The sequence below is a fragment of the Mirounga leonina genome, unplaced genomic scaffold (genome assembly GCF_011800145.1).
Source record: "Mirounga leonina isolate KUSES-001 unplaced genomic scaffold, KU_Mleo_1.0 Mir_200, whole genome shotgun sequence".
In the NCBI taxonomy this organism is placed as follows: domain Eukaryota; kingdom Metazoa; phylum Chordata; class Mammalia; order Carnivora; family Phocidae; genus Mirounga; species Mirounga leonina.
In genome coordinates this window covers 2,894,520-2,910,199 of record NW_023270503.1, presented here as the reverse complement: position 1 = coordinate 2,910,199, position 15,680 = coordinate 2,894,520, and the positions used below count along the sequence as shown (strand labels likewise).

Below are 15,680 nucleotides of genomic sequence, written 5' to 3'. Positions count from 1 at the left end.
CGGGCGTCCGGGGAAATGTGCCCTGAGGGGGGTGGTCAGGGCCAGCGTCCCAGAGCCAGCCGAGCCTGGCGGGAATGCGCTGCAGGTGGCCGGCGCCCAGCCTTCCAGAGCAGCGCCCTCCCACTCTCACGGGTGCCCTAGGGGCGCTGAAGCTGCTGGCGGGGCTCTGGGCACCTCCCTCCTGCCTCCCCCCCCGCCTCCTTCCCCCCCACCTCCTCCCAGGGCAGATCAGGGCTTCAGCCACCACAGGGAGTGAGGAGCCCCTTGGAAGGCTGTTCACTGCCTGCTCTAGCATCACAGGCATTTGAAAGAGAGGAAGCATTCAAAGCAGTGTCCTCATTGCCCTAAGCTTTGCCCCCTAGACCCCGGCTGGGGGGGGCATGGCAAGGTGGGAGGGGTGGGAGGGTGCCTGCTCCCCGCCAGCCTGCCTCCTGATTGAGCTGCAGGTCACGGGTGGGGGCTTCTACAGGAACCAGCTGTTCGTAGCCCACCCTTGGGAAGATACCAGGCCCTTCCTTCCCTGCAGGGTCTGCTTCCCTCACCCCTGCAGCCTGGGCTCTCCCTCGGTGTCCCTTAGCCTCCTGACCATGGGGGCGCTGGCTCGGGCCTCCCCACCTGGGAGCCAAGCCCCGCCCTAGCCCCGCTCTCCCCACAGCCCTGTCAGACCCTGCTGCCAAGGAAAACTGCATGATGCACCTGCTCCGCACCCTGCCCGACCCCAACCTCATCACCTTCCTCTTCCTGCTGGAACACTTGAAAAGGTAATGAGCTGGGGCCCAGCCGGGGGGAGGGGGGCAGGGAGCCCAGCGCAGGCCCCGGCAGGGGAGGACACATCGCCCAGTGTCCCAGCCCCTCGGCTCTTCCTCGTGGGTGCTCGCCTCTGCTGGGTCATCCATCACAGGGTAAGAGTTTGCTTTTCAAATTCTTGCCTTCAAATTCTTCTGTTTTGAGAAATATTTGGGTCCTAATAGCAGCCTCACATATCAGCCATACGCTGCTTAGAAGGCAGTGCCAGGGCCATGGACTGTGGGTGGATCTTGCAGTCCGTGGTCCTTCAGTCCACTTCACAGTTTGAAACGGACGGGAACGGACGGCCTAGGGGCCGCTGCGAGCCGTAGCGTGCGTGTCGTTCGGTTCGGTTACACGCAGTCGCCTGTCCTGGGTTATAACATAAAATGTGTTTGCTGTGGGTCACAGTCCAAAGTTTGCAACCCGCTGGTCTCAACCTGCACCTCATCTAACAGACAGGGAAACTGAGCCCCAGCCCAGCAGGGCTTTGCTTGGTGTTGGCAACGGCTCTGTCCTTGGAAGGCACATGTCCCAAGTCCTAAGCTAAGTCCCCTCCTGCCTTCTCCCCCACCCCTTCTGTCATGGGGTCTGACCGAGAGCTGCTCGAGCTGCTAAACTGAAGCCAGCCCCCACGGTGTCCTCGCCTCTCGCTTTTGAGCCCAGCCCCGATCCAGGTGTAAGTGGGGAGGGAAAGCTCCTGGTGTCCCTTCAATCCACTTGCCACCTGGGACCAGGGAGCCCCCTGAGCTGGGGCCTGCCCCTCCCTGAGCTCAGTTCCAGGCCTCGGGCCCATGCTGCGGGCTGTGGCTCAGCCAGGCCAGCTCTCGAGGGCCAGTGGAGACCTGGCAATGCCTGCGGCCGCGGTCCTATTTCACCCATCATGAGACATTTTCCCTCTGGTTTGGCTGGAACTGGAGCCACAACCAGTTCCCATAGTTTGGCGAGCGCTGTGGGGAGGATGCACAGAGGAGGAGTGGGAAGGGCGAGTTCATTAGGTTTTCCAACCTGGGAACCGGGCACTCTCTGTTCCCACATCTGGGCCCCCGGCTGGGGGTGGGGGGGTGGTGTGTGTGTGTGTGTGTGTGTGTAGGGGGGCTGAGCTGGCTGTCTGTGTGTGTAGGGGGGCTGGGCTGGCTGTGTGTGTGTGTAGGGGGGCTGGGCTGGCTACACAGCTACCTCCTGGCATGCAAGTGTTTGCCCGTTTCCAAAGCAGTCGGAGTGGGGGGCACTGCTCGGGGTGAGTGGTCTCAGCCCCAGAAACATTCCTGGGCCTAATGGAGGCCCAGGGACTCTGTGATAGTGTTGGGTGGTACTGGGTCTGCCTGGATGCCAGCCAGATGGCAGCCCCCGCTGTCACTCCGGGGAAATATCTACTGAGCATGGGGCCTGTTGCGCAAGAAAAGCAGAGAAAGATCCAAAGGGAGGCAACTCTGGGGTCTCGCGAGGAAGACCCTTCTGGAAAGGCACAGGAGAACAGCCCCCGGGCTCCATCTGCAATCAGAGCTGTCTTGCCTCAGCAGAGCCCGGGGTCTAGTTCTGCTGCTGGAGCCGCGGCCCCCTCCTCTGGGACCCCCACCCCCCGAGGCCACTCACGGCAGCTCGGCTGACCCTGGGTAGAGCACAGGCTCTGGAGGCAGACAGCGTGGGGTCAGACCCCAGCTCTGCCACTGGCTAGCCGTGTGACCTCGGGCAAGTCACGTCCCACCTCTGTACTTCGAGTCTTGGTCTTACGGGGCTGTGATGAGCGGGACAGAGAAGGTTCTCGAGTCAGGAACATCATCCTCCTCGAGGGGAAGGAGTTGGAGCAGGTCCTTCTGGCTTTGGCAGTTCACCGTCAAGGGGTGGCCCCGGGAGCTAGGAATCCAATACAGGAACGTCCTGGGACAGAGCTGGAGACGTGGTCCGCTGGCTTAGTCTCTCCTGACCAAGAGGTCTCTACCCTCAGGAGAGGGCGGCTAGTACCCACCTTCTGGGAATCGTCCCAGGAGTTCTTATAGCTCAGGCCAAGCGTCTGGAGCTCCGAGTGGCTGCTGAGAAATGCCTTTTTTTTCCCTCTCTCCCCCCGCCACCCCTTTCAGGGTTGCTGAGAAGGAACCTATCAACAAAATGTCCCTTCACAACCTGGCTACTGTGTTTGGCCCCACGTTACTGAGACCGTCGGAAGTGGAGAGCAAAGCACACCTCACGTCGGCTGCAGACATCTGGTCCCATGATGTCATGGCCCAGGTACCACCAGCACGGCCTGGGCTGCTCGGGTCGCGCAACGGGCTTCCCCGCGGGGCGGAGAGAGAGCAGCTCGGAGTCCCACGGCCCATCCCTGCTGAGCTGCTGGGTGGATGGTCTGTAGGATGTCACCGGGGAGGCAGGGCTCCGGACAGTCCCGCCTCCGAGACCAAAACAAAAAAAAAAAGAAGCGTGAGCCCGGACCGGGGGCCCCCGGCGCTGACTGCAGTCCTGGGTGGGAGTGCCGCAGTCTCGGACGGCAGGCTCAGGGCCGAGGAGACCTCTGGGGGCCTTGTCCTCCCGTGTGGAAGCTCTAGGATTGCTTCCAGCGTGAGGAAACGTCTCTGGAGTCCCTACAAGATCCAGGTCAGAGTCCGGTCCGGAGGCAGGGCTGCCCAGCCAAAGCCAACCTCTGGAGCGGGTCGGAAGCTTCCGACTGAGGTTGGGGAGGTGGCCGCAGGCTCCCCAGCCTCTGCCCCGAGGTGCCGTCTACTGCTGCCAATGGGCACACACCCCCGGGCTGGCGGGGGGCGGGGGGGGCAGCGGCCTGAGACGGCCTGGGGGCAGGGACAGGGTGGCACAGAGGGGACCCCGGCGACCGCTTCTTCTGGGCAGATGGGAGGAGGGCCAGGAGGCCAAGGAGCCCAGCCTGAGTCTCCCCTGTCCCCCCCACAGGTCCAGGTCCTCCTCTACTACCTGCAGCACCCCCCCATTTCCTTCGCAGAACTGAAGCGGAACACACTGTACTTCTCCACCGACGTGTAGCCCAAGGCGGGAGCCGCTGGGGGCGGGCGGCGAGCCAGGCCGGCCTCTCCAGCCGGGGGCCCAACACAGACTTGAAAGACTCCCATCGAAAACTCCCAACCCCAGTGCTCCAGCCTCCAAGGGACACCGATTTCCCCGAACTGGAATCCGTGCATCTCCCATGCCGCCCTGTACAAAGCAGCCGCCCCAGCCCCCAGCCTCAGCGCCGCGCCCTGGGCCCTGCATTCTGTCCCTCGCGTTGTGTCTCATGCCCCGTGCCGTTGGGGAACGGGTTCCTGTCTGTCTGTCCTGCAGAAATGGCAGGGACCGGCCCAGTATGGGCATACGGACAGCCTGCTTTGTTCTTTCGGTCCCTCCGACACTTTCTCCCCCCCGCCCCACCCGGTCCAGTCCAAGGGCTTTTATTTTGCGCTCTGTCACTGTGGCCGGCTGATCCTCTCTTGGCCCTGCTCCCAGACTGCAGTCTCCGGGCAGCGTCCCCTCGGTTTGCCTCCACCCTCCCCTCCTCCCGGCCTGCCCACATGCATGTGCAGCCTTGGTTTTTGCTCTATCACTGGAAGCTGAGGAGGCCCTGGGCGGCGGCGGCGGTGGCCCGTCCGAGGCTGTGCCTGCTGCCCCTCCCCGGCCCCCCCGGCCCCCCCACCCCATCCGCCGCCTGTGGAAGCACACCTGCTTGGCCTTGCTGCCTGTGCCCACGTTGGACAGGGAGACAGCCTCACACTAATCCTCAGCTTAGCGCAGAGCTACAGAGCCGACCCGGAATTTCCACCTGACAATCTCCATTTCTGGGGTTTATCTGTTCTATCTCCTGCCTCCTAGTGAGGCATCTTTGACTGTTTCTTCTGCTTTTCAGTTCCTTTTCCCCTGGTGTTCTGTTTCCTTTGAGTGTCAAGACTCACAAGTGACCTGATATCAAGAGAGCCAGAGGGTCACGAACGGGGGGAGGTGGGCGAGTCGGGCCACTGAGCAAACAAGACAGGTGGGACATGCGGAGGAGCGCCACGGAGCACTGCGGCCCGAAGTTGGGGGAAAGCGGCTCTCGGCAGCAAGGCGTTATAGTGGCTTTTCTAGGGGAGTCCGGTCTCTAGGAGGGCAGCGAGATGGCTGAAGCAGGTGTCCGGAAACAGGCAGGCTCCGCCCAGGAGGCAGCCCTTCCCGGCACCACGCGGATCCTGCGGTGCCTTCGCCTTAGACTGTACAATCCTCCACAGCCACGCACTGCCACGGGACGGCCGCCACGGCCACATGTGCTCTGGGGCCTGGCAAAGACCGGCGCGGGCCCTGGTAGCCAGCCACCATGGTGCTGCCTCCCCGCCCACAGCTTCCAGACGCGGCCTCTAGGGTGAACTCTCGGAAACTCCAGGCGTTGGGGAGTCACGAACACCTGCCTCTCTTGGGACTGGGTTTTGCTGGGGACATTCCTTGTCGACACCCTGCTCCAGAGGAGAGATCAGCAGGTTCTAGTCCCAACTCTGAGGCCCACCTCTCCGTGCCAGAGAGGAATGAGAAGTATCCCCCAAGCGCAGTTTCCTCCCATCTGAGCCGCTGGCCTGGGAGGGCAAGGGCTCCCGGGTGGCGGGGGCTTGAGCACACGGCTTTCTGGTTCTCCTAGGTGGCAGAGAGCAGATTCTAGGCCCTCCGGGTCGGAGAGAACAGCTCCTTCAGCTTGTGCTCGGGGCTAAGTTCTAAAGAAGGGTTTGCTGGCCCTAAAGCCGTAGCACCAGCTCCGTGAGAGGCAGGGCGCTTTCCCAAGGTGTTTACACCTGTGGCCCAGTCTTGGGCAGAATGGTGCACATTCTGTGCACATCCGAGGAAAGAAATGCCTAAGAGGAGGGAAATGATTCTGACCACGTAGCCGTCTGCTGGCAGCTTAGCAAGGAGCCCTGCGGCCTGGGACAGGAGGTGGAGAAAGACCACCACTTGAGTCTAAAGATCCCAGCCTGTGATCATCCCTGGAGTCTCTGCTCAGCACTCAGGAGTTGGTGGGTGGCATGGAAGGTTCTTGCTTCCAAAGCCATTGATGGTAGTGAACTGGAGGCCCAGCTAGAGCTAGTTACAGCCCCAGATGGGTGTCTCCCACCTCCCCGAAACAAGAAGTTTGCTTCTCGGCATCAGGTAGCTACCGCAGCCCCCAAGCTGGCTTAGGGAGGAAGGCTGGAGGGGCTGAGAAATGCAAACGGCTCAGAATATTTATGAATTCTACCCCCAGGGTGGGGAGGGGCAGGTACCAGACATGGACTAAGCTGCACCAAGGAAGGAGCCCATGGGGTTGTCCCAAAAGTCAGGGACCGTGCAGCCCAGAACCCCCGACCACTGTGCCCAGCAGGGCAGGCTGTGCCGACAGGAGCCCAGCAGACAGGCCATGGGGACACGGGGACACCTGTCCCTGCTGGCAACGGCTGTGGGCTGCCAATTTTTGCTGATACAAGTAGGGTGGGAACCTTCATTAATATCTGACTTTAATAAGTTGGTAAGGATGTATTTTTTTTTTTTTGGTCTATGTTCTGTTTCAACTTATGTAGATTATTATAAATTGATGTAAACCACGTGAGAGGAAAATGTTAATAAAAAAAAATGCAAAGCCCCAACATTTGCACACAACTCAGCCCTGTGGTGTGGACATTTGTATACTCAGTAGTCCAAGGAAGACCACCAATCTAAATATTTAACTCTTCCAGCTGTCTCCAGATGTGAGTTTCCAGAAAGCTATGCCCCTAGTTAACGTCCCCTGAGCTTCCCTTCGGCCTGTGCTTCACAGGGGCCTCCAAGTCGGTCACCAGCGAGATTCCTTTCATGAAGGACAAACGCCCCACCAAAGACCTGGCCATCAGTATCCCTCCGAGAGATGGCAGAAAGGTGTCGATCCAAGTGGAGGCTTCTTATTTTATGCAAACTTTTCTCTACAGTTTCATCGGAAGTGGGCGTCTTTGGGGCAGCCTTTTGGCCCAGTCTGATTGTTGGAGAGGCTGGATCCCCTGGGGGGCCCGGCCTCCCTTTAGGAGAGCCAGTGGGGTTGATAGAGGTTCCCACCAGCCTAAGCCATTGGACACTATGTTTATTCTAGAGATCAGGAACAGATGTCTCTGAAAATTGGTGTTTGGTTTATGAGCTCATACTGACTCCTTAGCCATCTAAAACAGGAAACTATTCATCTCCTTTCTTGACTGAATAGTCCATGTGGACGCTTGGCTCATTGAAATGATGGCTACTGACAGCCCGAGGGCTCATCTGCTCCGAGGCAGTCAGAGAGGCAGCATTTCCGGGCCTCGCTCAGCACACGGGACCCTCCCTGCTGGGACCCTCCCTGCTAGGCCGGCGGGTGGAAGACGCCAGGCATCCAGGCGCTTTGCCAGCTGCCAGCTAGGAGCGTCTGCTCTTGCCCTCCAAGGGCTTAGAAGTGACTTACCTAGGACAGTATAGGAAACACTCCTGACTTTGTCCCCAGGCCTCTGAGGATACTCCAGCTAGCTGAGGAGCAGTGAAGCCTCAGACCTGTGAGACTGGGCTGGATATTACAAGACTCCACCACACAAGGACATAAGCCCTGCGCGTCAGCTCCCGTCCACTGCCGAGGAAGCAGCAGGCCTGGCCAGAGGAAGGGGTTACTGGCTGAGTTTGACGTCCTCACTCACATACACACACACCCCTGGACATCTGGACGTCTCAGCCAAGTCTGAATTCTGGTTGGGGGGGCGGCGTAAGCTAGAAGACAGCAGAAAAAAGGGGAGAAAGCAAAACAAGGTGAAGGAGTCAGTGTGCAGAACAGGAGACATTACCGCTGGCTGAAGGTGGCTGGAATTACACGGTCCCACCAAGCCTATGATTTCCCCACGTGGGAAAGCCTGAGCTCATTCCCTTCGTGTCCTCACCAAAGGACCAGAGTGAAGAAGCACTCACAGCAGATCCCAACCATAAAAGCCTATTTTTTTGCTCCAGGGCACACAATAGGCTGAGTCTTTTGTCAGAAAAAGACCATTTAGGTCAAAAAACACTAATGTGTCAAAACAAACAGGGACGCCTGGGTGGCTCAGTCGTTAAGCGTCTGCCTTCGGCTCAGGTCATGATCCCAGGGTCCTGGGATCGAGACCCGCATCGGGCTCCCTGCTCAGCGGGAGGCCTGCTTCTCCCTCTCTCTCTCCCCCTGCTAGTGTTCCCTCTCTCGCTGTCAAATAAATAAATAAAATCTTTAAAAAAAACACAAACAAAAAAACCTGGTACCAGAGAACAAGGGTAGTGGAGAACGGCCCCTCAACGCCGTCCGATCTTCACCAGCCGCTGCTGATGGACTCATCAGGAGGACCACAGCAGGACTCTTCACACAGCGTGTCCGTGAGCTGGGCCTGGTCCAGCGGTCAGAGCCTAAAGCCAGTGTGGCCCGGACCGCAGGCATTCCCATCAGCCAGCCCACAGGAGGGTTTTTAGAAGAGGCCAGGGCTTAAGCATGGAATTTCAGTGTATCCTAGGACACGGCTGGGCTGGGCGTCTTGGAGGGCAGGCCCTGGCTGAAGTAACAATCTCAGAACGCTATTCTGCAAACCCTGAGAATCGAACATTCCCACACTTCTCAGGAACTTTCTCACTCCCCCTCTGGATGTCCAATCTCTGGGCCACCTGGCACCATTTTGGGGACTCATGGAATTTGAAAATAAAAATAAACCAACCTTTTATTTATTCATTTATTTTATGGTATGAAAAGCCTTTATTGTTCGTAATGGGAAGTGGAGGAGGAGGGGATGGGACCACGCTGTCACTGTTCCTCCCCCCGAAAAACCAACCAACCTTTTAAACTATAATCTAACTTTTTAAACAAAGATCGCAGAACACTAAACAAAATGACATGATGGGCTGGCCAGTCTACATTTACTCTGCCCTGCCATGTGGGACGGACGACCGCGTGGAGTTCCGAAGTACACGAGCTTCCTGGTACGTGTCCAGTCACCTCTGGTCCCACCGCACAGAACCACCGGAGGGCCAGCCGTGGTCGGGACGGAACCCTTAGGGAACTTCATTCCTACCAGTCACCACACTCCTGATCTGCCCGAGAGAGGCTGGCATGCATGGCACATCCCCCACACAGCGTGGCGGGAACCCAGGAGCAGAGAATGTGGCTCCTCAGAGGTGGAGGCAGGCGGCAGCCAGGTGGCTCCCTCACGACACCAACGGTAGGAGGGAAAACAAGGGTCTGCGGTCTCTGAAGCGAGGGCCCTGCAGTGGGACAAAACTGGCCTCCACAGAGCAGCTCTGATGCTGGGCTGGCAGCGTCCTTCCCTGGAGGCAGGAACTCTCACCGTAGGTAATAATCAATGGCAGCAGAGAAAGCAGCAAAACCTCCACACCCAATGACCCCGGCCTTTAAGCCAGCTGTAAAGCAAGCAGAAATGACATTACCTGGGGTGACAGACACCGAGTCAGGCTGCCTTCAGAAGTCTGCCTAGCCACGGCGGCGAAGAAACCGGTGTCGACACTCTGTCGTCCAACCGACCCGTCGGATCTGTAAGACTTCCAGGAAGTCCACAATCTACCCCAGTGTGCTTTATCTAGCTGTATGTTCAACTTTTCTCATTCCAAAAAATTATGATTTCCAGTTTCACGAAACAGCCCCTCAGGCAGGAAGCTGGTTAAGAGAATCAGCCCTTGGAAGCAAGTGAAAGCATATGGCCTGTTACCCTGACTTGTTTATGAACTAAATTCCTGGGAAGGTGATCAAAGCAATCCTGGAGGGAGCTGAGCTTCTCAACGTCCCTGACAGAGCTGAGCGATGGGAAGACCAAAGGAAAAGTTACTCTATAAATCACAAATGGCTGTCTGAGGAGCAGAAGCAGCTTTTAACGATGGCAAATCATCCTGCTTCTCCGAGAAGGAGAAAACAGGCTTTTTGTTTTGGGCAAATCAGGCACGGAAGAGGGCGAGTGGCCCAGCAATGGCCCCTCGGAGGAGTCAGGTCACTGACCCCCCACACCGCACTCCTGATGGGCACACTGACAGAAGTGCAGAGAACTGTTTTCTTTGTTGTTTCTTGCGGATAACCCACATTTCCAGAATACCCCTGTCTGGCTTTCAATCGGTAGAACACTAAGAATCTTCAACTGCAGAAAAACATTACTATATAACTTACACACAATATTAAAACTGACAATTGTATGGTATTAAGAAAGATGTCTGAACTACTTGAAATGCACGGACCTGAAAGTTCAGCAGCGCCTGCCATTTGGATCAATGGGCTCTCCAGGGCTGAACAAGACCTAGTCGTGCTTCTGTCCTATCCTACAGATCAATACACTTCAGGAATTCCTTACTGGGAGGAAGTTCTTCCCATCTTTTCAATGTGAGGGCAGTTCTTTTTTCTAAAATCTAGATCTGGGGCGCCTGGTGGCTCAGTCGTTAAGTGTCTGCCTTCGGCTCATGTCATGATCCCGGGGTCCTGGGATTGAGCCCCGCATCAGGCTCCCTGCTCAGCAGGGAGTCTGCTTCTCCCTTCCCCTATTCTTGTGCTCTCACTCTCTCCCTCCCTCTCCAATAAATAAATACAATCTTAAAAAAAATAGATAAATCTTTTAATAAAGGAAAGAAGGGGAACACCTCGGTGCCTCAGTCAGTTGAGGGTCTGCCTTTGGCTCGGGTCATGATCCCAGCCTTTGGCTCGGGTCCTGGGATCGAGCCCCGCATCGGACTCCCTGCTCAGCGGGAGGCCAGCTTCTCCCTCTCCCACTCCCCCTGCTTGTGTTCCCTCTTTCGCTGTGTCTGTCTCTGTCAAATGACTAAATAAAATATTTTAAAAAAAATAAAAAATAAGTAAAATTTGATTTTTTTGTGGTTCTCAGCCATGGGTGATTTCATCCCCTGGGGGAATGTGGCAATGTCGAGAGACACTTTCAGCTGTTACAACTAAGGGATGCTACTAGCTTCTAGTGGGTAGAGGGCCAGGGATACTGCTAACATCCTACAATGCACGGGACAGCCCCACTCTCCATCCAGCAAAGATTTATGTGGTTCAAAATGCCAACGGTGCCAAAGATGAAAAACCCCGATCTAGATACTAGAAGTTTCCAAAAGTATGTTAATGCAAAAGTAAACCTGATTTACTTTTCAGAAGAGAAGAGTATCAAGTGTCCACATATGCCTTGGGCTGTCCCTGGAACACGCATGTGTTTGGGAATGTCAACTACAGCACGTTGTCCAAGGCCACAAAGCAAACCAAGCAGGAGCTGTTTACTAACCTCTGAAACCGATGGCTCCCCCCGTGATGCAGCCACTAATGACGCTGTTCCTCCCATCTGACCTTCCCCGGTGCTGTGGGTGGAGAAACGCAGTTCAGAGCCAAAGAAACAAGCCAGACAAGATGTTTAAGGGAAAAAAACACAGGGTTTCTAGCTGGCTAATTTAGTCCCTCCCCAAAGGAAACCTAATCCTTTTCACTTTCCAAAATATAGTTCCTAAAATTTGAATGTGTTCATAGATGCTTCCTGCAGGTGGTACCAGAGCGCTGAAACCAAGTGCGCCATTTGAGGAGTAATCAAAATCTCTTCTCTGGTTCCCCAACAAGTCTCACGGTTAAAATCATTAACCAACTTCTAACAGACACATGAAAACATGCTCAACATCTCATCACCAGGGAAATGCAAATCAAAACTAAATGAGATATCACCTCACACCCGTCAGAATGGCTAAAAACACAATAAACAACAGGTGTTGGCGAGGACATGGAGAAAGGGGAACGCCTTGCACTGCTGGTGGGAATGTGAACTAGTGCAATCACTCTGGAAAACAGTATGGAGGTTCCTCAGAAAGTTAAAAATAGAACTCTTGGGGTGCCTGGCTGGCTCAGTCATTGGAGCATGTGTCTCTCTTGAGCTCACGGTTATGAGTTCAAGCCCCATGTTTGGTGTAGAGATTACTCAAAAATAAAATCTTAAAAAAAAAAAGAACTCTACCATACAATTCAGCAATCGCACTGCTAGGTATCTACCCAAAGAATACAAAAATACCAATTCAAAGGGATGCATGCATCCTGATGTTTATAGCAGCATTATCTACAATAGCCAAATTATGAAAACAGCCCAAGTGTCCATCTATTGACGAATGGATAAAGATGTGATAAAGATATATACACACAATGGAATGTTACTCAGCCATAAAAAAGAATGAAATCTTGCCATTTGAAACATCATGGATGGAGCCAGGGAGTATTATGCTAAGCAAAGTCAGTCAGTCACAGAAAAACAAATACCATATTATTTCATTCATGTGGAATATAAGAAACAAAACAAACAGGCAAAGGGAAAAGAGAGAGAGAGAGAAGGGCAAACCAAGAAACAGACTCTTAACTATAGAGAACACACTGATGGTGACCAGAAGGGAGGTAGGTGGGGGGATGGGTGAAATAGGTGATGGGGATTAAGGAGTGCACTTGTGATGAGCACCAAGTGTTGTAGGGAAGTGTGGAATCACTATATTGTACACCTGAAACTAATATAACACTGTATGCTAACTAAAATTTTAAAAAATTTAAAAAATAAAATCATTAACCAACTTCTAGCCTACAAGGAGAAAAAATAATGCAAGCCTAAATAAATGCAATAAATGCCCAAAAAGTTTAATTAGGAACTATTTTTATTTTTTAAGATTTTATTTATTTATTTGACAGAGAGAGAGGGAACACAAGCAGGGGGAGGGAGAGGGAGAAGCAGGCTTCCCACGGAGCAGGGAGCCCGATGCGGGGCTTGATCCCACGACCCCGGGATCATGACCTGAGCCGAAGGCAGAGGTTTAATGACGGAGCCACCCAGGCGCCCCTACATTAGGGACTACTTAATGAAAATTGAATCTACCAAGTATCAGACATTTCTGATCTGCTTTCTAATCAACATTTCTCTTTAGAAGTCGTAAGATGGAGGGGGAGGGGGCTGGGTGGCTCAGTCAGTTAAGCGACTACCTTCGGCTCAGGTCATGATCCCGGGATCCTGGGATCAAGCCCCAAGTCAGGCTCTCTGCTCAGCAGGGAGCCTTCTTCTCCTTCTTCCTCTCCCTCTGCCATTCCCCTGCTTGTTCTCTATCTCTATGTCAAATAAATAAAATCTTCAAAAAAAAAAGGAAGTCATAAGGTGGTACAGGCAGGGCTTTTTCAGAAGGCAGAGACACTTACAGATTCTACCAAACACTCAGTGCAAGAAAACATGGCGCCCACAATGGCAAAATTTTTGGCGTAGGACATTCCTCTCTGTCCCATGTCTTTAAGAACTTCCTTTGCTGTCGGCGTACGGTAAGGATCCTTAGGGTCAAAGCCCACATTGGTATCAATGCCGGCAGTGAACACCCCAAACGCACCTCCCAAGACAAATCCTAAAAACAAACACAGAAATGAAGATTTCTTTGGCATGTTTTCTAGGTTACTGTAATGAGGTCATCATACTCAAATACACATTTTGGATGGCCACCAGCAAAGAGGACACTCCCTACCTACCCCCGCCACTCCACCTTGCCACTCAGACCCTCCAGTTAGCTGGTTTCCACATCACACAAGCCAGACCTTGTTGACAGTTTCTCTGTCTTCCTTTGGATTTCTTCCTTTTCTTTTCTTTTTTTTAAGATTTTATGTATTTATTTGAGAGACAAAGATAGCGATAGAGAGTACAAGCAGGGGACGAGAGGGAGAAGCAGGCTTCCCGCTGAGCAGGGAGCCCGATGTAGGGCTCGATCCCAGGACCCTGGGATCATGACCTCAGCAGAAGACAGACACTTACTTCACCGACTGAGCCACCCAGGCGCCTCGCCTCCTTTTATTTTCTAACATTCCTCAAGATTCAATCTTTAACCTTCTGCTCTCTGTCTATACTCATATATTCAGCTATCAACTTTGCAAATCACTCCCTTGACGATGGTGACATTCATAATTGTCATTTAGTGAGTGCCATGTGCCAATTACTCTGACGCGTTATAGTCACAGCTTCTTTTATTCTTCATAATAGTCCTGTGAGGTTGATACTATTATCGTCTCCATTCTGTAGCTGAAGCAGCTGAGGCTCAGGGAGGTTAAGTAACTTCCCTAAGGTCACAAAGCTACCAAATGGCAAACCACACACTGCTGTCCCCAACTTCCTGAGCCTGCTGGACATTTCCATATAGATGCCCTCTCACCACCTCAAGGTCAATATATGTTTAATGAAATCGTGGACACCTCCCCTCCAGACTTTCTTACTTATGGCTCCTTCTTTCTAGTCACTCCAGCTCCAAACCTCAAGGGCATTTCTGACTGCTGCTTTGCTTCCCCGTGCCACAACCCTATGTTCACAATTATCCTAGTCTAGGACCTTTATCACTTCCACTCTGAAGCATTACAAAGACCTATTCATCATTTCATCAAATATGTAAGTGATTTATTAGGGTCCGACACAATGATGAACAAAGACCCAGGCCAGGCCTCACCGAGGTTCGGTTTAGCAAAATCCCTGTACCGTCTCCCTATCCACAGACTTCTTCCTTTCCCACACTCCATGCTGGTTCAGCATGGGCATCAATTACTGCCCTAATGCCTAAAGGCAAAAAGCCCAAATCCGCAACTCCACCCCCAACTTGAAAGGGCATTTCCCATCCTCTTTTCTACCCCATTCTCTCAATCCTTCAAGATACAGCTGCAGTCCCACCTCTTGTAGCCTTCCCCAAACCAAAAAAAAAAATACCTCTCTTTCCTTTCTACTATACTTCACATCTGCACTCACTATATTTGTTTCTTGATTGTCTTTCATTCTCATTGAGATTTCAACTCATCTGCAAATGCGGCCAACCTCTTTACAGGAGGGACACCATACATTCATACATTTAAGCCTTCAAAAGGTTTAAAGGGGGGGGGGGTGCTCCAGACTTCTTTCCCCCTTGTTCACCGCCATCTGATCACATTGGCCACACTGGCCTTTGTTTTCCAAACCTGAAGCCGGTTCCTGGCAGGCCTTCGCACTTGCTGTTCCCCTATGTTCCACTCTCCTGCCAGGCTCCCTCCCAACACTGTTGCTTCTACATATATTAAAATGTTAGTTTCACGAGAACCAGGCTCTGGTCTCTTACCCCGTCCCTCCACTGCCGAGCACGTGATGGCTACTTGTAACAATCTGTTCAAAGAGCGCTTATTTAAAAGCGAATCAACGAATGAATGAAGTCAACCATTTTATAACAACCTCCAGGCCCCGACCCGTACAGTACCGATTCTCTGATCCAATTTCCGGAGGCGAAAACTAACCTCAGGGCCTAGAGAAGGGTTACTCGAGTTCACGGGTCGCGGCAGGGGTGAGGTCAAGATCGAGGTCCACAGGCTCCTCGCCTGCCAGGCGCGTGGTCTTCTGGGCAGAGGACCCCGCGGCCGTCCAAGCCCTCAGCCTCCCAACGGCCCCCCGAGTCGCGCCTCACCTCCCACGCAGGCCAGCGCTGCCTTGAAGGCACAGCTTTCCATCACCTTCTCGATCATCTTCTGTTCCTCACTCTTGGTCGGGCTCGGGATCCCGCCCAGGCTGCCGGGCTCCAGGAGCCGGGGCTGACGCTTGTCGCCCACCAGGTATTGCAGGAGAAGGCTGTACTGCAGCGGGGCCTCGGCGGAAGCCGCCGCCTCAGGCGCGGAGGCGCCCGCACTGGGGGCCGTGGCCGCCATGACTGCAGTTGCCCGAGAAACCCTGGCGTTCTTCTTCCCGCAGCAGATTCCGCGAGCCTCGCGTCAGGGCCCTGCGCGCCTAGCCACCGCGCCGCAACGGCAGATTCGCCACAACGAACAAGTCCAGTAAACCGCGACAGCAAAGTCCGTTCGTGCATCCAGCGAAAGAGAGATGTTGTGAATGCCGAATCAGGCTCGTGCAGCATCAAGAGCCAGAGTCACCAGAAAGCGCCCTCTTCCTCGGGGCTGCAGCGCGGTGGGGACAGGG

At 54.1% G+C, this 15,680-nt stretch overlaps 2 protein-coding genes across 5 annotated transcripts in view; one reads left to right on the top strand and one right to left on the bottom strand.

Moving 5' to 3' along the window:
- The window catches only part of ABR (ABR activator of RhoGEF and GTPase), a 171,888-nt gene extending 167,476 nt beyond the window's left edge, over nucleotides 1-4,412 (top strand). For all 4 annotated transcript variants that reach the window (XM_035027633.1, XM_035027634.1, XM_035027635.1 and 1 more), the window contains 3 exons: nucleotides 656-761; nucleotides 2,868-3,015; nucleotides 3,688-4,412. In XM_035027633.1, coding sequence (XP_034883524.1) covers nucleotides 656-761; nucleotides 2,868-3,015; nucleotides 3,688-3,777 — 344 coding nt within the window. In that variant the 3' untranslated portion in view covers nucleotides 3,778-4,412. The remainder of the gene's footprint in view (nucleotides 1-655; nucleotides 762-2,867; nucleotides 3,016-3,687) is intronic.
- A 4,052-nt stretch (nucleotides 4,413-8,464) lies between these two features.
- TIMM22 (translocase of inner mitochondrial membrane 22) lies at nucleotides 8,465-15,435 on the bottom strand. The gene is made up of 4 exons (XM_035027632.1): nucleotides 15,175-15,435; nucleotides 12,920-13,116; nucleotides 10,995-11,067; nucleotides 8,465-9,138 (listed from the first exon to the last, which is right to left on the bottom strand). Exons 1-4 carry the CDS (start codon nucleotides 15,410-15,412, stop codon nucleotides 9,062-9,064), a joined length of 585 nt encoding a protein of 194 aa, XP_034883523.1. The 5' UTR covers nucleotides 15,413-15,435; the 3' UTR covers nucleotides 8,465-9,061.
- Between the last annotated feature and the right edge of the window lie 245 nt (nucleotides 15,436-15,680).